Below are 22,203 nucleotides of genomic sequence, written 5' to 3'. Positions count from 1 at the left end.
AATGAAGCAGAGAGTGTTTGAGGACCGGGACATCCGTAGGGATACCAAGGTGCTTGTTTATAAAGCCATTGTCCTCCCAACCCTGCTATACGCCTGCGAGATGTGGACTGTCTACAGAAGTCACATGCAACTCCTGGAACGATTCCATCAGCGCTGCCTCCGAAAATCCTGCAAATATCTTGGGAAGACAAGCGGACAAACGTCAGCGTGCTGGAAGAAGCAAAGATCACCAGCATTGACGCGATGGTCCTCCGCCATCAACTCCGCTGGACCAGCCATGTTGTCCGGATGCCTGACCACCGTCTCCCGAAGCAGTTGCTCTACTCCGAACTCAAGAACAGAAAACTGAGTGTTGGTGGACAGGAAAAGAGATTTAAAGATGGGCTCAAATCCAACCTTAAAAACTCTGGCATAGACACTGAGAACTGGGAAGCCCTGGCCCTGAGTGCTCCAGCTGGAGGTCAGCTGTGACCAGCAGTGCTGCAGAATATGAAGAGGCATGAATGGAGGGTGAAAGAGAGAAACGTGACGAGAGGAAGGCGCGTCAAGCCAACCCCGACCGAGACCGCCTTCCACTTGGAAACCAATGCCCTCACTGTAGGAGAAGATGCAGGCCAAGAATAGGGCTCCACAGCCACCTATGGACCCACAAGAATACTGATCCTGGAAGACTATCCTACTCGTCCAACGAGGGAGGCACTGCTAATGCTACAACACAGCCATACAGCCCAGAAACCATACAAAACCCTAGGCCTGAAACATTGTAAACAGAGAGCCACTTCAGGGGGCTCAGTGGTTCTCAACCTAGTGTCCCCAGATGTTTTTGGCCTACAATTCCCAGAAATCCCAGCCAGTTTACCAGCTGTTAGGATTTCTGGGAGTTGAAGGCCAAAAACATCTGGGGACCCACAGGTTGAGAACCACTGACCTGAAGTGGCTCTCTGTTTACAATGTTTCAGGCATAGGGTTTTGTATGGTTTCTGGGCTGTATGGCTGTGTTGTAGCAGCAGCAGTGCGTCCTGAGATAGGCCCCTTTCTCCTGGTTGTCCTCTCCCTGGAGCTCTGCCTCTCCAAGTGCAGCATGGGCCTACTGCGGCCTTCGAAGCCTCCCTTTCCCCGCGCCTCTCGTTGCCCCGAGGCCAGCTCCCTGGGCCTCTGCGCCGGCCTGGCTGCTGCCTGCGCGGGCCCTGGAGGCTGGACCGGGCGGGGAGGGAGGGAGCTGGGCTTCCGGGAAGGGGGGAGGGCTGGAGGCGGAGAGGGAGCCGCAGGCCGCGAGTGCCACGGTGTCTCTCTCTGTGTGTCTGTGTCTCTCTCTCTTCCCTCCTCCTGCGAGGCTGAGGCGGAGAGAGAGAGAGCAAGAGAGGCATCCGAGGCCGGGCGCCCGCGCATGCAGCCCTCACCCTGGAGCCCGAGCGGAGGCGGCGGCGGCGGATCGAGGAGCTCTCCAGGGCCTCCCGGCAACGGCTGCTCCAGTCCAGGGACAGGATGTTCTCCAAGTTCACCTCCATCCTGCAGCACGCCGTCGAGGCGGTAAGGTCCCACGCGAGGCCCGGGATCCGCTCGGGCCTTGCGCGGAGAAGGGGACTCGCTGGGAAACATAGGCCTGCCCTTCGCCTTCCCCAGTCTCCAGGGCCTAGCTGGTTTCCTCCCTTCTCCCCAGAGCTTGGCAGTACCCTTGGCATTGGTTGTACTTATTTTCATATGTGTGTATGCACGAAATAAACACAATCCATGTTTATGTGTGTATGTGCTGTATGTATTGCTTCTGTACATACATTGTGTTTATCTGCTTTGCATTTGTGTTATACATATATGCGTGTGCATTGTGTGTGTGTGTGTGTATATATATATATATTGTATGTATATTTGTGTTGCATTTATATTATACACACAGACATATTTATATATGTGTGTGTGTATTGTGTCTATATGGTGCATTTATATACACGTGTATGTGTTTATATGTTGGGTATATCTGTGTTGCATTTATATTAAATACGCAGACATGTGTGTATATTGTCTATCTCTGTTGAATTTATGTTAAATACACACAAATGTCTGTGTATATAGTATGTGTGTGTGCACACACATACATATGTATGTATATATGTTTATATCTCTGTATATTTGTTGCATAGTATATACACGCATGTGTATGTGTAGTATATTTATTGTACTTATATATATACCTGAGCATATGTATATAAGTATGTGTGTATACTTGTACATATATTTGCTGTATTTATTTCATATGTAAATACAGAAATAACGCATACATATATACATATGTATAAGTACCAGAAATATGTACAAATATGTATTCACACCCACACATATATGTGTATATATGTTTGTGTTTATATGTATATGTGAAATAAATGCAACAAATATATACATGTACATATACGTGTATATAATATCAATGCAACCTATGTATATAATATCAATGCAACACAGATATACACAATATATACACATACATATATGTATGTGTGTATAGTGTATATACACACATACACACAACAGATACATAAACATATATATATACAGGGTGCACCAAAAGTCACAATGTCATCTGATGTTTTATAATACCTTTTTGAAATTTTCTTTTTTGGAAATGGTTTTGTATTTGCTATAGTATTGTAAATTAAAAACAAAAAAATAAGGAGTTATTAAATATTGAAACCCTTTTGTGACTTTTGACCTACGCTATATGTGTATGTGTGTATGAAATAAGTACAACAAATGTATACACAGATATGCACACATTTACATACATACAGAAACTTTAAGTGAGGTTTGCAACTCTGTGCTTTGACAATGCAAGGAGTGCATGATTGCTCAGGGACAACAATTTGGACACCTTGTATAAAACTGTAATGTAAGATGGAATTTGTGATTCCAATTAAATCATTACTATAACGTATTTACTTAGCCTTCAGATAATTGCCATCACTATAGTAGCTGTATCCATTTTTGGGGGGGGGGGGATACACTGCATGTGTGTATATATGTGTGTGTATTTGATATAAATGCAACACAGACATACACAATACACATAGAAAGGTTGATTTGTTGGTGCCAAAAGAACAATTAGCAGGAAACTGTCTCTCTGGGGAATCTCTTCTGGCTGCCTTACAGACAATAACAAATGTGCCTCTACAATAAAACGTAGCTTTTCAAAAGCTGTATTTTGCCTAAGTGAGAAAAGGGGGAACTCTGGTTTTCAAAAACATGCTTCCTTCGGCCAGAGGCTGTTCTGCATTGGAAGGACTCCCACTTGAGCAAGGGGCCCTTTAAAGGTATAGATAAAATTGGCTGACAATTATCTAAGTAGAAGAAAGCTTGGACTCTTTCATACCACACAGTTGTAGTGCTATGATTTCACTTTAGCTGCCATGGCCTCAAACAGGCAATGATATTGCACACATAGCTTGATCCCTTCACTACTGGTCTACTTTTAGCGGTCTGTCTTACTTTGAGACAATTGCCTCAGGTTATAGATTTTGGGTGCCATGAAAGGGCAGCAAATTCTAACCCAATTAGTTTATTGTTGTAGTATTTTTGCTGCAAGAAGAAAGAGAGGTGGTTGTGGGATTTTCTGCCTTTGGTACCAAAATATGTTGCCTGGTTTTAGGGGCTATGTAACATGGCTAGTAAGGCAGGGTTCAGGCAAGCAATTTCTATATGTTGCTCTTTTTCATGCAGTAAAAAATATTGGGCCTTCCCTGTTGTTTTTTGTTCTGTGCAGAGATAGAATCACCTTTCCTCTACTTCTAACATAGGGGCCAAGCAAGCAGTTAGAGAATACTTGAAAAATCTTTGACAGACAGATTTTACTCTCATTAGGACCCGATAAAAATAGGATGAAGTTCTTCACCTTTCTTTTACAGACCACTCTTGTGAGAAAAACCACACACCAGCATGGTGTAGTGGTTTGGACACAAGAAACCTGGTTTCATATCCCACCTTGGCCATGAAAACTAAAGAGGTGACCTTGGACAAGTCAGAGCCTCAGAGGAAGGCAGTGGCAAATCCCATCTGAACAAATCCTGCTGCTTGATAGAATTACCATAAGTCATAAATGACTTGAAGGCAAACACCACCAACAATGAGTCTGGTATTCATTGGCTAGGCGTCTCAGATTTCAAGAACAGAGATCTATGTATGATGAACATATAAAATTTTGAAGAATAACACAGAAGAATAAAATAAGATACGGTACATGACACTCTGAAAGAAAACAAAAGTTACCACTGATAAATTCCACAGCCATGGTATCTGTCTCCTGCAGAAATTGTTTTCCACCAGTGACACATTTGTCAGGAGTAGAAACAGGATACAGAAGCATATTGATTTACTTCATGCACATCCACAAATGAATGTAGAGTCCTTTCCTATGCCAACAAAATATGCAGAAAGTAGAGAAACATTTCCACTTTGAGGGGTGGTTCCCCTAGGGTGGCTTAAAATAGCATGCCCATTATTAGAAGTTTTTTAAAAATACACTTTTATTAAGTGAATTAATGGCATACAGAATATGAAAAAGAAAAGCATGTAAAGGTAACCTAATACACATAACACAGGTATGCCATTTCCCCAAACCCCCCACCTGTGAACCACCACCCATGACTTCTGGCACCATCCAGTGTGAAACTAATGTCTCAAAAAACCTTACCCTTATCCTACATTAATAAATTCCCCTTGTGACTACTTTGAAATCTTTTAGTGAATCCTGTTTTATTATCTTTTAAAAATACATCATTGGTGGTAGCAAAACCAATAATTTATCACTAATATTTCTATTCCTTTTAGTCTCTAGTACTCCTGTTATTAGAAGTTTTCAGGTGAAAGTTGACATTTTTTCATCAGGTGGCAGTGCATGTTGGTAACTGTGCTATTTAAGCATTAAGTTAGCAATATCAGAAGCCCATCAAAATCTGTTAACAGTTCATACCTATATAATGAGGTATTTTGATATACTGTACTTCATATAGCAGCACATTTTTTTACTCTTGGTGAAAGTTCATTGAAGTTACTCGTTTACCTTCCATAAGCCAGTCAGGTTATCCCAACAAATTCTGTTACTAGTGGCAAAGCATTCCAAAGGTTGATGATAGGTTTGTGCAAAGTATACCTTGCCTTCATGTAATTGCAATGCCCTTTAATGTACTTTAATAGCGTCTTGCACAATATGACTACAAAGTGAAGCCTCCAGAGTTTATCATTTTCCCCGATAAAATTTGAATGCCTCATTCAATACAGAATAATCCTGTGGTTTCCCAGCAATATTTTTGAAGAGAAAAGCCTTTCATTAAATAAAAAATTATAAGAACATAATTTATAAGGCCTCTCACCATATTAATGTCTTACTGTCAGAGTTCCTGATTCAGACTTCCAATGGATGGCTTCACATGTTGCTTTCTAAAGTACGCTGGCGTCATACATAAGTGATTTTCATATATGCTTACAAATATATTCATATATGCTTTGAAATATAAAATATGATGTAGCAAATATATAAAGTGCCAATATATTTGTCAGATTGCTGGGAATAACTACATCATTATTTAGAATTAGTTCACAGTATATTGAATAAATATCTTATTTCATTTTATTTACACAAAAGTAAAAAATCACACGTTTATTGGACCCCATGAAGAAGATTTGCTATACATAGTTTAATTATTATCATTTCTGTACTCTCTTCAGTGGTAAGGCCACTGTTTATTTGTGCTATTGATTTTATTTATTTTGGGATCTGGTTGGTTTGTTTTTTTGTACTTGTATTTATGAATGTACTATGGCATTGAATATTTGCCATTTTTTGTTGGAATCTGCCCTGAGTCCTCTTGGCAAGATAGGGCAGAATACAAATAAACTTGTTGTTGTGTTGTTGTTGTTGTTACTATTATTATATAATCCTAGAGCGCTCCTGCTGTTGTTTTTATGTTCTTTCAAGTAGACACCAGTAAGGCAAGCCTAACATAGGGGTCTCTTGTCAGGATTGATTCAGAGGAAGTTTGCTGTTACTTTCATTTTAGGTGTTAGGAAACATGACTTGCTCAAGATTACCCCGTGGATTTTCAGTAGTCTCTCTGAGTTCTAGTCTAATAGTCAGACCCACTGACTCTCTTATTTCTGGATATTGCTCAATAAAAAAACTCAAAAGCAAACATTGCTTTGGTGTCCTGTTCAGTTTGTTGAATGTAAAGAAGTTTCACAATCCTACTGAAGTCATGTTTTGTTGTTGCTGTGTGCCTTCAAAGTATTTCTGACTTAAGGTGATCCTAAGGTGGTCCTATCACAGGATTTTCTTGGTGACATTGGTTCAGAGGAGCTTTCTCCTTGCCGTCCTCTGAGGCTGCGAGAGCATCATTTGCCTAAGGTCACCCAGTAGGTAATCATGACTGAGTAGGAATTTGAACTGATAGCATTGTTTAATTTTATAGTTTCTTCTGAAAAATCAAGTCACCACATTAGCTTGAGTCTCCTCTAGAACTCTTAGTTCAGTTTCTAAAAATCAAGTTGGGGGGTACATATAAAGCAGGCCATAGCATACTTTTATTTATTTATTTATTTATTTATTTATACCCCGCTTTATCTCTACTGAAAGAGACTCAAAGTGGCCAAGCAACTCAAATAACTGAGCACACTGTGACTGAAACCTAAGCCATGAAAACCCACTGTGTGACCTTGAGTCAGCTGTACTCTTTGAGCTTCAGAGGGAGACCAAGACAAGGTTTGCCAAGAAAATTCTGTGATAGGTTTGTTTTAGGGTCACCATAAGTCACAAGCAACTTGTAATCTGACTCCAGTTTATACTGAAAGTTGTTTTCCCAGTAATCAAATACGCATAATAGTATACCTTTCTGAATGGATGTGTACATTTTATTTCTTCCAGATTCTAAAGAGGATGAAAGCGGAGTGCTATCTCATCTCTAATTTTGTTAGTCTGAAGAGTTAGAGTCTGAATAAGCAAAAAAGAAAGTGCCATAGCCAACCCTCATGCATCAAAATCAATGAGTTTAGGTGTTCATAAAGCAGTAGCCCATTTCAGAGATAAATTTTCCAGGTTCTTAAACTCAGATAACTAGATAATCAGATATATATGTATAGAGATATGCAAAGCTGTATAAACATTTGCTATCCATTTCTCAGTTCTTTAGAGCAAGATATAGTATTGTCACTAAACTCCAGAATGAGAGGTGTTCATATATGACATCAAATCGGGTATCAGTCCAATTTATCAGAAATTGCAAGCTTTATGCTATAATGTTAGTAGCAAAGATGTGCAGTCATAATTTTTTAACATAAATGTTTATTAAGGGATTTTTCTACAACATACATGGAGGGGGAGATGAAAAACATAAAAATAAAAAAGTAAGATAAATAAAAATGATTTTAAAAGGAGGGGAGAGGGAAATTCCAGGGTAAAATCCAGGTAAATGGAGATGGGATAGGAAAAAGGATACCTGGGGGGGGGGGGGGGGCGGGGATAGAATTTAGGAATAAATGGGGAGGGATAGAAGAGAAAGAAAAGAGAGAGAGAGAGAGTAATAATTATAAAAATGCCATGAGAAATAGTGTTAATAGTAAAACTAATTTCTAATCATTAAAGTGGTTTTTATTGAGGTATTCAGTTGATGAATCATTTGCATAAATCTGTAAATTCACTAACTATTTAATGCAATTCGAAACTATATTCAAACTGCAGCAACCAGACAAAAAACATTCACAAAGATGCACAAAGGCAGGGCCTTAATGTGCACCAGTGCTGTGTGGTTTGTGTAATCATCATCTAGACCTCAAACTGGTTCCAGAATTGGGTTGTAGGTTTTTCATGTTCTAGAAGCACTCTCCTGATGTTTCACCTGCATCTATGGCAAGCATCCTCAGTTCCAGAATTCCAATATAATCATTTGTACTGTACAGTGAAACCACTTTCTTCAATACTGCATTACATGGTCAGTGTAGATGGGGCCTTATTTAACTCACAGGATGCTTACTTAAAGTCCCATGCCTGCTTCCCCCAGGTAACTACGTATAACAGGGTTGGGTAAGGCGTTGTCCTCCAGATATTGGTGCAACTGCAAGCAACCATACCCAGCATCACCAGGGTCAAGGAACATAGGAAGCTGAAAAGGTTTTGCAGCCAAAAACAGATTCATTGAATTTGATCGATTCATTTATTCCAGTATAAAAATGTACAATGCCATAACTAGCAGATACTATCTTAGAGAAAACATTTTCCAACAAGGTGTTTGTCCTGCACGTGAACAAAAATAAATATACTCTTTTTGGTTGTGCTGTACTATCTTGTGAAGAGATACATGATCCAGAATAAATCAGTGAATTAGTTAGCTAACATTATAGGTATAGCATCACTTTTCCTGGATGACCAAGGCAGCTTTCTAATGGCTCAGAGTGTACAACCTTTGCTTCATGCAAAATTATAGAAAACATTGTGTATACCAGTGTTTCTCAACCTGGGGGTCAGGACCCCTGGAGGGGTCATGAGGGGGTGTCAGAGGGGTCGCCAAAGAACATCAGAAAACACAGTATTTTCTGTTGGTCATGGGGGTTCTGTGTGGGAAGTTTGGCCCAATTCTCTCGTTGGTGGGATTCATAATCCTCTTTGATTGTAAGTGAACTATAAATCCCTGCAACTACAACTCCCAAATGTCAAAACACACACACACACCCAACCCCACCAGCATTCAAATTTGAACATATTGAGTATTTGTGCCAAATTTGGTTCAGCGAATGAAAATACATCCTGCATGTTATATACTTACATGGCGATTCATAACAGTAGCAAAATTACAGTTATGAAATAGCAACGAAAATAATTTTATGGTTGGGGGTCACCACAACATGAGGAACTGTATTAAGGGGTTGCGACATTAGGAAGGTTGAGAAATACTGGTGTATACAATAACCTGCATATATATGAAATAGTAGTGAATTTCATGTTTAGTCATAGATCCTATCTTCAGGATGTCTCATTATGTACAATATCATTATGTACAATGAGCAATAGCTCAGCTTTTTAGATTACTTATTGAGTAGTGGCAATAGTATTCCTGTATTGGTGGTCCCTGTTGATTTGAGCTGTGGAATGTGTTGACACATGCTATGCTATGTGTCAACACATTTCTGTCTCTGAGGAAGACAAAACTTTCCTGAATATTTCTTTTGGGAGGGGGGCAACCTTGTTAGGTTCCACTTTTACAAGGAGGTCACAGAATCGGAGTGCTTCATGAAGTCTATTTTCAAGGACATCAGAAGCGTACTTCTGAAGTAGCTGAAGGGAAAGCTAAGATATAATAAAGTCCTAGAAATATTTGTGAGTCATAAAATGCAGTTTGGCTAACTTGATTGATCGTTTTTACCTTGACCTGTCAAACTGGGAGGAAATGTGGACTAGTGGCTCTGTTTAGAGTTCTGTGTACACTCAGAAGTACTGTTAGAGCCATGACGGAAGACAAAGTTCCTTTATCGTTCAAAACTGGTTTTCCTTTGGAAACAGTTGGGAAGTTTCTTTTATATCCATGTACTTTCTACAGCCAGCTTTTGTGGCCAAAAGTTCCATTGTGTGTCCATTGAATTGTGTGTCCACATACATGCTTTGAAACATTAACTGAATAGTTTTGTAGGCCAAAAGTTTGGGAATATCTTATGCCTATTCCTTCTGTCTTCTCTCCAGCTTGCACCATCTCTTCCATTACAAGAAGATTTTGTTTATCACTGGAAGGCCATTACACACTACTACATAGAAACATCAGGTGAGATAATTTTGATCACACTTTCATAATCAAAATAAGTGGAGGGGGAAAACTTCATTATCGCTTAAAAGAAATGCTCTTAAATTGAGGGAGCTGTAATAGGTGGCCTTTCAGACTATGCTTTGCAGCTACTTCTCAAATTCAGTAGCATTAAAACAAATCTGAGATCTTTAGCTGTTGCAATTTGTTCTATGACCTTGTTCCTCTTTGCATTCAAATGACAGTTATTTGTAGAGATTGCATAAGGGGGGATTGCTTTCTTGCCACTGGATTATTTATATGCTTGTAGCATGCAGTAAAATAGCTTGTAGATTCATCATTTGAAATTGCATTACCTTCGCTTTCAGTCTGCTAAAACTAAATACAGATTTCTGGAAATAAATAAAAACAATATTGACTCCGTTTATTAATTTCTGCCAGTATAACATTAGAATAAAAATTTATTTTTCCCTTTGCACAAATTAACCAATGTTTTATATTGTGATTTAGCACATGAAAAAGGCTACACAAATGTAAATAATGCACAGGCAGCCTGTAATTAGAAGCTCAATCATCTTGTTTCTATCTCTTTTGTTGAGCTTAATTCCTAGTTATATAAAATATATAATAAAATTTACAGTCATACTTGTTCATTTTAATATGAATTGAGATTCCATGAAGGAGCTTAGGTAAAGTAACACATATACTCTTGCATTTTTCCACCATTTCCCTTGATTATAATTAAACACAATTATCCTGTATAAGGAAAAACAAGTTAGATGCGTGTTGAGAGTAGAGATACACTATTTAAATGCGAATGGAAGTTGTATTTTAATGGAGACTCTTTCTGTAGATGATAAAGCCCCTGTGACTGATACCAACATACCATCTCACCTGGAGCAGATGTTGGATATTTTAGTTCAGGAAGAAAATGAAAGAGAGTCTGGAGAGACTGGGCCTTGCATGGAATATCTGCTGCATCACAAGATCTTAGAGACTCTGTATACTCTAGGCAAGGCTGATGTAAGTATCCTAGGTTTCATTTCTCAAAATGCCTCTTCCACAGTTTTGACCTGGTTTGCTGTATAAACAGTTTGTTATTGGCCTGAATAGGCATTACCTGCCTCTGCAATCAATCTACCTGCCACAGTTTTCAAGCCACAGGCAAAGTAAAGTCTGAGTGAGCAGGAGGATGGCTGAACTGTTAACAGCATTTCTGGAGAGCTCTGCACACATGGATGTTAGAGATAAGAATAGCTGAAGATCTTCAAGGCATGTCTGGCAATATGTAACGTCTTCTTTGCTAGGTTTTAGTGCAAGCACATTAAGGAAATTCTCCCACTTCCTCTAGAACAGGGCTTCTTAAACCTTTTCCACTTCTGACCATTTCCGCTCGACCCTGGGTATATAAGGTATATAAAATAATATAAAAAACCAAATATTTGCTGATATGAAACCAGCGTTTGCAAAACTTGCTAAACAGGCTGATTTCCCATTTATTTATTTATTTATTTATTTCCTATATTTATATTTATGAAGTACAGTTGAAGCATTTTCTGCATAGTCCACTGTAATCACTATAATTGTTGCTAACAAATTCGTGTAATGTCCAAAACAGCCGCTAGGTGGTGTTCAGAACATTTTTATTATTGCCAAAGTTTTCGTGACCCCAACATTGAGTTTTGGAGATCCCATTTAGAGTCAGGACCCACAATTTAAGAAGCAGTGTTCTAGTGGGCATTTAGAGATGGGAAAATGCTTATACAATGCCTGTGTTGTACAACATGCATTAGAAATGTGATGGACTCAAAGGAGAATAACATTTTCCTGGCCTCTTCCATTCCCTGATCCTGTATCATGGAAAAGCTATTTTTGGGGGCATTTTTTGGAGTGTCCTCATTTCTAGTATACGCATAGAGTGGTTAGAAAAAGTATGTGCACTCCCTGAGATACAGCCAAGGCCATTGAAGTGCAGTTATAGTGTTGTATATGATGTAAAATTTCAGAGCCTCAAATCCTTAGAAATTGTTTCATAAGCCTTTCTAGACTGATGAGCACAAATAAATGCTTTGCTGAGATCCAGAGAGTTGTCTTTTAGTCATGGCAGCACTTATAGCAGTCGACCACCAGTGGGCCACGAGGACAAAAATCTGGTTTGCAAGCCTCCTTCCTCTTTATTTTATTTTATTTTATTTTATTTTATTTATTTCTTCTCCTTTCTTGCCACCTGCCACTCCTTTCCTGTCGCTGAGCAAGACATATGTTCTGTATCAAACTAGAGCTGGTGTGTTCTATCCAATGCAATTTTCTGAATCAGCACCCCAAACCAAATCTGAAGTTGACCAAAAACTGATTCGTAAACCTTTTGGTACTAATGTTAGAGACTGCTCCCTGATCAAATGGTCCCTGGTCAAAGTTGTCCTTGGTCAAAAAAAGGTTGGGAACCACTGCCATATAGCCAGAATCAAACTTATAAGCTTTCAGATTATTTTATAGCATGGCTCCTTCCAGAACCTTTCCTGCAAATCAAACTCATTAATGAAGCACCCAGTTTTTATTTTACTCTGTAGCTGAGTTGATTCAACCACAAGTTTGCACCTACATAGACTATTATGTGTTCATTTTTGCCCACTTTTTATATTGTTTTATTTTACAAAATGTGGAATTTGCAAAGTCCAGCATAGTGAAACAGGAATTTCCATAATGATCATTAACAGCATTTGTTGCTATGGTAGAATATTTTAATCCCCCTCGCCTCGCCTCACACCTTGACAGCCTCATTCCTTTGCATAGTACTTCAATAAGTGCGAGAGACTCCTATACAAAAACTCAAAATATTATGTGCATGTTGTAGCTCTTCATTTATTTGTGTGCCACTTGTATAAACAAATTTGTTCCCAATGTGATTTGCAATCTATTAGATATAGAACATTTACAGTTTAAAATATAGTATGCAAAAAAAATGTCACTAATTGTGTCAACAATTCAGTACTGAAGCATTATCAGCAATTTGCTGAACAATTGATGGGACCACGTAAGGCAAAACTTTCTGTCAATGTGCAGTCCTTTCTGAATTTTAGTCCATGTTTTAAATGTTGATGTGTACTTCATAGTTTATCTTACAAAAAATTTCCTCCATAGCTGATTTAATTCTAATGTTTTATAACAGTGTTCTTTAATGTATGATTAATCAAATTTTGAATGTATTTCATATAGTTGTCATTAAATTCATAACTCTATGCATTGAAGTGCTTTTCTTTATCAGTTTGCAGCTCTTTTTAATACCTTTTTTCTTTTATCTTTGTTTTATAGTGTCCTCCAGGTATGAAACAACAAGTTTTATCTTTTTATACAAAACTTCTGGGAAGAATACAACAGCCTCTGCTTCCACACATAAATGTACACAGACCTGTGCAGGTACTGAATTAGATTCATATGTTTGCATGTTAAAATGGACTGTTTTAATAAATGGAATAGTTCAATTTTGTGAAATGCTACAATTTTCTTATTGTATTTTGTTGCATTTAGATTTTCTATAGTTTGATTGTTACTAATTATTTTTGACAGAAATTAATCAGACTTTGTGGTGAAGTCCTAGCAACACCCACTGAAAATGAAGAGATCCATTTTCTTTGCACAGTGTGTGCAAAGTTGAAACAAGATCCATACTTGGTTAACTTCTTCCTTGAGGTGGGTTAATATTATTGCTTTCTAATGAAATTATTATTATGAGAAATGCATCCTATCCAAGATACAACAAAGTTTTCTAAACTAGATCTTTTAAAAACGTGTGCCTTGGAAAATCCCAATCACAGTAACAATAGTAGCCCTTCATATAGTTGCTTCCTAATTATGTACCTTATAAAGTGATAGAAGCACCTTAGATGGAACAACACCAACAATAATTTTATTTTAATGTATTGCCCACTGCAATGAACTCATACCTTTTCTTCGTAGGCCGCAGCCTGGGAGTCAGTGAGCTGGCCTCCATGTTGGGAAGGCAGCTCAGGATGGCTGACATGATGGTATAGGCAGAGAGGCAAGGGGAGGAGTCAGCTAACTCCTGATTGGTTCAGACCCCAAGGGGAGGAGTTGAAGGAGAGTGTAAATAGGCTGTCATTTCTGACAGAAGGGAGAGAGAAGGATTTGATCTAGCAGAGAAAAAGATTAGGATTTCAGACAGGGAGAAGAGTATTGCTTCAAATACTTCAATAAACCTGTTCTCTAGTTTACTGTTAATCTGCCTCAGTCTTGTTTCATCATAAAAGGTTAGATCCAGTAAGCCTCTATATCTCTGCAGTTCAGTCACCAGAAAGGGAGCCAAAAGGAAGAGCCAGTGTATTACCTCAAGTACAACAACAAGACAATTCCTCAAACTGTAATTTGGGGTGGTGGCAGCAAACCTACCATTACACACTCACGTTATAACAACAACACTCATGTGGAAGCGCTTTGGGTCTGCCAGGAGGGACTAGAGACAGTGTGTTGTCTCTCCTGCCTGTAAGAATACACAATCTTCATTACAGTGGTGGCAGCGGTGGAATTGAAAAGAAAGGTTCCCCCCTGTCACACGTGTAATATAAGACCCCTTATCTTCCTTACAGTGGTGGCAGCGGTGGGATTGAAAAGAAAGATTCCCCCCTATCACAGGCATAAGAGACCCCTTACCTCCCTTACACCCACATCCCCTTTTAGCTCGAGGTGGGGCACAACGTATGGGTTGGAAAGGACACTGACAGACCTCCCTGAACAAAGTCCATAATTATTACATAAGACAGGACGTTGCTTTATGTTGCTGGCTGCCTCCCTCTCACTCATTGGCCAGCAGGTTGGCAGTTGAAGGTAATGGAAGGGAGGCAACCTGCAACCTTGGGCTAGCAGTGTGAGTTTGAGAAGTCAGGTTTCTGAATCTCTTTTACCTTAGAGGTTATAGAATTAAAATTGAGTTTAGGAATAGAAAAAAGTATGTTGGAGAGAAACAAGTAAAACCCTTACATATAGAAAGCCATTCTGCAAAGGTTGCCTATTTGTAAGTTGATAGCAGACGTTAAGAATTATTTCATTCATGGCAATATGGAGTGTAGAGCAAAAGCAGAAGTATTTTGTTTATTTTCAGGCATTTACCTGTTATAATTCTGAAATTGCTTTCTCATTTTAACTTTGAGAGTAGTAGGAATACTTTGTCACATTTACAATAAGATTTAGAAATGTGAAAGCAGATTTTCCAGTACAGAAAATACTCATAAGATCAAACTTGGTTTGTTTGGGGGTTTTTTTTTGGGGGGGGGGAGGGGGTTGCATTCAAGCAAAGCCCCAAGTGCATTATTATTTTATGCATACAGCCTGACATATTGAAAATGGTAGTCTGCACTCTGCAGTAGTTTTGCAAATATATATAAGAGCATTTTATTAGCACATTACCATCATATTCTGCCAACATGTGTCTACATGTTGGGATGTTTTTCTTCTCCTTGAATCTTCAGTGGAGTGTTTTTCCTGTAGTTCCCTATAGCAAATTCTATTTTTGTGTGCAGTCAGTCAATAAAGCAGTGGTGAGTAGGACCTTCACATTTTCCATAGTTTGAAACATTACATGAGAAGCAAAGCCATGGAAAATAATCCTCCAAGCTCAATGGCATGTATTGTAGTGTAGCATCCTCACCAAAATAGTATATGGCATTTGTTTATGTAGACACTTTGCTGTGCAGTAATAAGCTGTATAAGGGAGAAGTCTGTACTAATGAACCCTATTTAATGATCAACATAGATTATTCCAAGTTTGCAATTTTGTATGTTTATCTTAATGTTTAAGAATAAATATATATTTTAAATGTTCAGCAGGAGTGGGTAACAAAGATCTCTGTTGGGTGGAGAAACATAAAGAAAGAGCTTTTGATCATGACAGGTGTTTCTGCATATTGGTTAAGTCAATAAAGTCTTTTCATAACTGGAAACTGTTCCCACATCTCCTCTGTCTACTTCTGTGCCTTCATCATAGTATATTTCTATCTTTCCAAGTTATTTATCCACAAGCAGGGTGAAAAAAATGTTTAAAGGGTGATTTCCAATAATTGATATGTTGTTTTTTTGTCACAGAAAGCTGTTTCTTGGATAATTTTGTGATATTGCAAAAACATAGGATCACATTTACAATAAGATTTAGAAATGTGAAAGCAGATTTTCCAGTACAGAAAATACTCATAAGATCAAACTTGGTTTGTTTGTTTGTTTGGGGGTTTTTTTTGGGGGGGGGGGAGGGGATAATTTGAGAAACACTGTTGCATTTCTCAAATTATTGGTATAAACTAACATTCCTGTGTTGTGGGAAAATCTCTATGTTGCTTATTTTTATAGATTGCTCTTTTCTGGTGGTGGTATAAGGCAGTTTGAAGTGAAAGGTACAAAATAGCTTTGGAAAAAGTTTCATATAGTCAGGTTTGCTTGGTTTTTTATTTGCTGCTGTGGAATATTTGTTTTTTTTAATTTTGGTTTTTTTTTGGTTTGACATTCTTTTCTTAACCCAAAAAAAATGCTTCCATGTGCCACTAAACTGATTTTTTTTCCTTCTGTTAAGTTCAGCAAGTTGTTTGCTTGTTCTTGTTATTCCCAGTGATCTGGTAGTGAAGTCCTTTGTGTTGCTAATCTTGATTCTGAAAGCACAGAGCCTATTTCATTAAACTTTCCTATTAGGTGATTCATGATCCTGTCCTGCATGCTCCTAGGAGGCAGGTGAGCAGGTGGGCCTCAGCACTGCATGAACAGGCCAGGCACCCCTGACCATTTTTCCTGAGGCTTGCTGTAACAAACTGTTGTTGTTTATCTAATCCACTAACATTGTAATATGGGTGGCAACGTTCTGGTTGACTATTAGAGTTGGGCCTGAATCACAGTTAACGAAAATATTTGTAATTTTTGGAAGGCCTTTTTCATGTAATTTCCAAAAACAGGAAGGGAAAGAGAGACACTAAAAGACCAGTGAAACTAATTCAGAGAGACAATATTTTTTGGAAAGAATCAAGTCCACAAAATACCTGAGGCAGGGGGATCTGTGGCGTCTTTTTCTCTCCTGGCAAAAGAAGCCTCCTCTATTTTTTATTGGAAAGTTCCCTCTTCCTCCAGAGAGGGTCCTTAGAACACTTTTCCTGTGGCACTAGCATAGAGTGGCCATTGAAAGTTCCTCTCAGAGCATGATAGGAGTTGATTTTTTTTTTCACTGTGTGTCTCACCCAATGAAAAGCCTGGTAGTGTCCATACTCTGATTGACTGAGAATGGACACAACCGGTGACCACAATTCCCAGAACCCTCTCTTGCGGTTAGTCTTATTTTAAAAATTGTTATGTTTAAAACTTAAAATAATTTTTAAAAATCAGTAGATTTGTGAATTGTTTCGAAACTTGGCAGGCCTGCAGTTGTAAATGGGGTCTACAACTGAGGTAGGTTTCATTCAGATAGATCATAAAATGGATGAGGATTGATCCCTTAAAATTTCCCATTGTAGCCAATGGGCCAAATCTCTGCCGAATGAAATGGAAAATGCCCCTCCACTTTCAGGTGACTTTCTGGTAAACAAAATGAGGGGTCAGACAAAAACAGACCTGAAAACGATATGCCTTTTGGCCCGAATGCACATGACTATTGACAATCACTGTATAGGAATAAATTATGCCCCTGTACTAACTCATAAAAAACAGACAGCTTGAAGCTGAATAAATATTTGGTTTCTTGCTAGATCGGGTTGCATTTCAGAGCTAAGCATAATCCCTTGGATCCATGTCCCTATATTGACTTAGCAATGCTTCATAAGTATTTTTTCCTTATTATTTTGGAACTAGTACAAAGATTACCACTGAAAGTTTCAGATGCTAGCTGGTGCACTCTCTGCTGGTCTAAGGTCCAATTTAAAAGAGTTATCAAACGACAGATATAGCACTCCTTAACCAGAATTCCAAAATCTGAAATATTCTGAAATCCAAAAGTGTCCATGTGGATGGTTGAGGTAGCGACACCTTTGCTTTCTGTTGGTTCACTGCACATCTGTTGTTTCATGCACAAGATTTATAAAAAGTTGTGGGTATAAAGATACCTCCAGGCTATGAGTATAAAGTGTATATGAAGTATACATGAATTTTGTGTTTAGACGTAGGTCTCATCTCCAAAATATCTACATATCTATAAATATAGGTTTTCCAAAAAACAGAAAAAATCTGAAACCCAAAACACAAATGTTTTAGAAAAGGGATACTCATCCTGTGCTAAAATAAAATGTGACCTGTAAGATTATGTTGAACATAATGTTTTCACACAATGCCTAACACTGTATGTGTTATATTAGTGCATGAAGAATTTGTGGCCCATGTACACACTGCATTGGCATCCTAATGCTTCCAGGTATCTCAATTGATATATTTGCATATAAGCCAGTGTGGAAAATTATATTTTAAATAATCGATGTCACTTAAATTGACTATATTCCTAGGAGGAAAGGGAGCTATATCTAATTCATTTAGAAACAAATCAACATTTCTGTGAGAATTTTTTTCAGGAAAGCTACAGGAACATTGGGACATGCAAACACTATTACTTGACCCATTTTTCTTCCCATCTATGTTTACACTGAGAATCATCCTGTTATATTATACTACTTTATAACCTTAACCTATATATAATTTCTGGATCTGAGTTCATTTTCTGTAATGCATGTTATCCCATCACTTGTAAGAACACAAAGGTAAATATTGCTCAAAGTTGTAGGATAGTTATTTGCCCAATTGGTGTTTATGCCAGCTTATTTTAATAGAGAATCCAAGTTCTTCTGGACTGTAAAAAAGAATGTGACGAGATCCATTAACTTCATCTTCAAGGATTATGAGTTATATGTTCATATATACATTTCCCCCTGTCGAATGCAGCTATTAAGATACTGAATCTTTGTACTTGTGGGCAAATGTGAGGGTACGTTTTTCAAAAAGTAATGTAGATTTGTGAAAGGAGTGCAAATCTTGCCCATGAAATAGGTGATGTGGAGGACTTGCAAAAGAATCAGGACCGTGTTAGAATGATAAACAACCTAAAAATAATTGCTAGTTTTAGTGTATTTGTTTTTTGTTGTTGTTGTTGTTGTTTTTCTTAGAGATTATACAGTTTAGTAGCGCGATTAGATTGGAATCTAAGGCTCTTTGCAGAGTGAGAAAGATAAAGTGAATTTCTTGACCTGAAAATCCACATTTTCTGTTGAAAGCTTTAGTATCATAAGGTTGCCTGCATCTTGAGACTGTGACATTCCTATAGAATATTGAAATCAAATGACATCCTCTCATACTTTGGTGATAGAACAACTGTTGGAATAACTGGGGCAAAAGGAGATTTAAAAGACAATGGAGAGGTCCATCTGGAGGTTATTTGTCATCTTCTGATGTTTTCTCTGTATCCTGCATCCACTAATAATTCAGTGACAACTTTTTCCACTGAAGTTCATCTTGGTCACTTGCCTTTCCATAGAAAGAGCTCTGTCTAGATTTGGTTGTGGTTCTGTTATGTGTTTTCCTGCACCCGAAGTGTTGACTCATCTTAACAGTGTTTCGGGGTTGTTTTATCTTAGAATGTATGGAAGGTTTGAAGTATGCTTTTAAGTTTTTGTCATTTTTTTAACTTTTTGTCATATAACAACTGCATCTAACCTTATTGATGGAAAGTATTTTGGTGAGAAAACAAGAAACATAAGAAGAAAGTCACTACATGGGATAATAATGTTATTGTGTACTTTCAAAGCGTTTCTGACCTGTGGCAACCCAAAGACAAACTTTTCTTGGCAAAATTTCTTCAGAAGAGGTTTGCCATCACCTTTCTCTGAAGCTGAGAGAGAGTGTGAATTTCCCAAGGTTGCCCAGTGGTTTTCATTTCAAAAAAATCATGAGATAGTAGTTGAGAAAAACTAATCCAATTCATGACTGCTCAGTAGTCTGTGTAAGTTAGACAAAAATAATAACATCTTGAATCTTCTCAGTATTGGCTTGAAATAGATTAACTCTCAAAGAACACAAGTCAACAAAATAATTTTTTGGTAATAATCAGAAATGAGATTAGCACAGTTTAAATCAATTTTATGCTGATTTTAGATATGTCTTTATTTTTTGCCATCACGTCAACTTTTAAAAATAGGACGAATGGTACATTACAGCGGACTACTATAAAGTCTACACATTTCACGTCATATTCGTGTACCACAAGCAAACAAGTATTTTTAGGTCATTCTTATAGAGGGTTTTTTTTTTTTTTTGCACTGAATTCAGATCTGTGTTTACTTTTCCTCTTATCACGTGTCATTTTTGCAGTGAGGCAAATAGAATAATTCGTGCATTTACGCACTGATGTCAATTAGATTTTATTGATATCAGTGTGTCAATGCATTAATCATCACAAAAACTACATGTGATAGATATCTCTATCAGAATGACCTGAAATTATATTTGATGAAAAATACTTCTTGGCTTGTAAAATCAAAGATAAATTCTGTGCTTAAGAGTCCTCAAACAATGGAGAACACCTTCTTCATATTCACATGAATACATTTCAGAAACTGAAAACCAATTAGCTTCTTGAGAGAAAGATCATTCTACTTGATTGTTTCTTCTTCTGTTTCTTGGTGTGTTTTGGATAACCACACTTGAATCTCTGCCTACTGGATTTACAAAGCATTGATGTTGCTATATTTCTGCTTTTTAGCAAATAGCAATTTTGTCTTCATAATTCTCTGTCTTTAATGCTTTTCAGAACAAGCTAAAAGGACTGGCTTCCAAAAGCACAGCAAGCTTAATTGCAGGAGACATGCTAAAAGGCCAAGATTCGGTGACAACAGATACAGGGCAGGCTCTTCAGCCTGCAGAAACATCAAGTGGAGCAGATCAAGCAGAGAGAGAGAATGACCTTCCTGAGCGGGCAGATGACCTGTCCACAAGTCTAGATGAATTAAACGTTACACCATCCCCTGAGGCATTGGCTGTTCCTCCACACGGGGACTATAATTTAGTGAATTCCTTGCTCAATCTCACCAAAAGCCCAGTGAGTCAATATCAGATGTGGCTGGATTAATGTTTGAGGTTTTAGGAGAATGTGTATTTGTGTCTTGATCTGTCTGAAGGGTTTTTATTGATTACATAGAAATAAAGGAGAAGGATCTCAAATGTATAACATATTACAAACTGCTAAGTGCCCAGTCATTAAGTTTTATATTATTTTGAATATCGTTGGCATATGGGAACAGAGACACATTTTTCTTCTTTCACTTAGTTTTTGCAAACCACTTCCACACCTGTTTAAAGTGAGGTGTCTTCCCACCATCCCAACTAAGTATTCCAAACAGATGGAATAAAAACTAAGCCTTCTTTTATTAATTTCAAATGTTCAGAAATATTTTAATATCCTCGAAATTGTAAGTTGAGCTTTCAGATAAGCTGAAATTAAAAAACTGAGGTATGGAGGCTGCTCTTCTGTCATTTTTCATCCTCCTCGTTGTAATGATGGCTGCTAGTTTATTTTTAACCAAAGCCCGTAGGCAATACAAAAAATTTTCAGGGTCATACTGTATGTTGCCTTGCTCAAAATAGGATGTACTAGAATAAAGCAGTACAAAACCCATGTGTTGTGTTTGTAGATTATAGAGTTCAGCAAGTTGAACAAAAGCAGTGATCCTTTACCTAGCAGGCTGTCTCCTCTGCAATGAGAAGGAATTCAGAAAGTTGAGCCTTTGCTATCAGAAACTTCACACTTTTGCCCTTAACTAGTTGGTGATGCCATCTGGAACAATCTGTGGTTGTCCTGTAACCCCCCACCACCTCCCATGATGCTTTCTTTTAAAGCTCTGCAGGACTTAATAAATTACTTGGGTGAAGGTCTTCTGTATCCGCCTCGCTATATACTGCAATCATCTTCGCAGTCTTTCCCCAAGATACCTCTATAACCGAAAATGAGGCACATGATTTTAGGGGCTTTTAGGGAAGGGACATTTTGACTAAGTTATCCTCGTTTATGGATGTCTCTTTCCAGTGACATTACTGCGGCACCTATGTATTACTTATTTTTCCAAGTTCTTGACCTCTGAGATATTGCTGTGATTTTTTTTAGCACTGCTTTTATTTATGCAATTTCTCAGGGAATTTTACATTAAGGGTTTATAGGATGGTATTCAGTACATTATAAATTATTCCTTCTTAGTTACCATGCGTATGATTTGGTTGCAAATCTCTCACAAGCCTGCAATCAAAATGATATGTTAATATATTGGGATGTATTTTGTGTGAGCCCCCTGTGGCACAACAGGATAAACCACTGTGCTGCTGAATTTGCTGGCCAAAAGGTCAGCAGTTTGAATCTGTGGAGTGGGATGAGCTCCTGCTGTTAGCCCCAGCTTCTGCCAAACAGTTCAAAAACATGAAAATG

The 22,203-nt window shown here is 38.0% G+C and overlaps 1 protein-coding gene across 1 annotated transcript in view; it reads left to right on the top strand.

The window, feature by feature from the left end:
* Positions 1-1,236: 1,236 nt before the first annotated feature.
* Positions 1,237-22,203, top strand: part of FHIP2A (FHF complex subunit HOOK interacting protein 2A) — a 41,441-nt gene continuing 20,474 nt past the window's right edge. Inside the window, exons 1-6 of the mRNA XM_060768485.2 lie at positions 1,237-1,530; positions 9,710-9,788; positions 10,621-10,790; positions 13,080-13,184; positions 13,335-13,457; positions 20,539-20,826. Coding sequence (XP_060624468.2) covers positions 1,486-1,530; positions 9,710-9,788; positions 10,621-10,790; positions 13,080-13,184; positions 13,335-13,457; positions 20,539-20,826 — 810 coding nt within the window. The 5' untranslated portion in view covers positions 1,237-1,485. The remainder of the gene's footprint in view (positions 1,531-9,709; positions 9,789-10,620; positions 10,791-13,079; positions 13,185-13,334; positions 13,458-20,538; positions 20,827-22,203) is intronic.

Source organism: Anolis sagrei, chromosome 3, assembly GCF_037176765.1.
Source record: "Anolis sagrei isolate rAnoSag1 chromosome 3, rAnoSag1.mat, whole genome shotgun sequence".
NCBI lineage: Eukaryota > Metazoa > Chordata > Lepidosauria > Squamata > Dactyloidae > Anolis > Anolis sagrei.
Note: the sequence above shows the minus strand (reverse complement) of the source record. Positions and strands in the feature narration are given on the sequence as shown.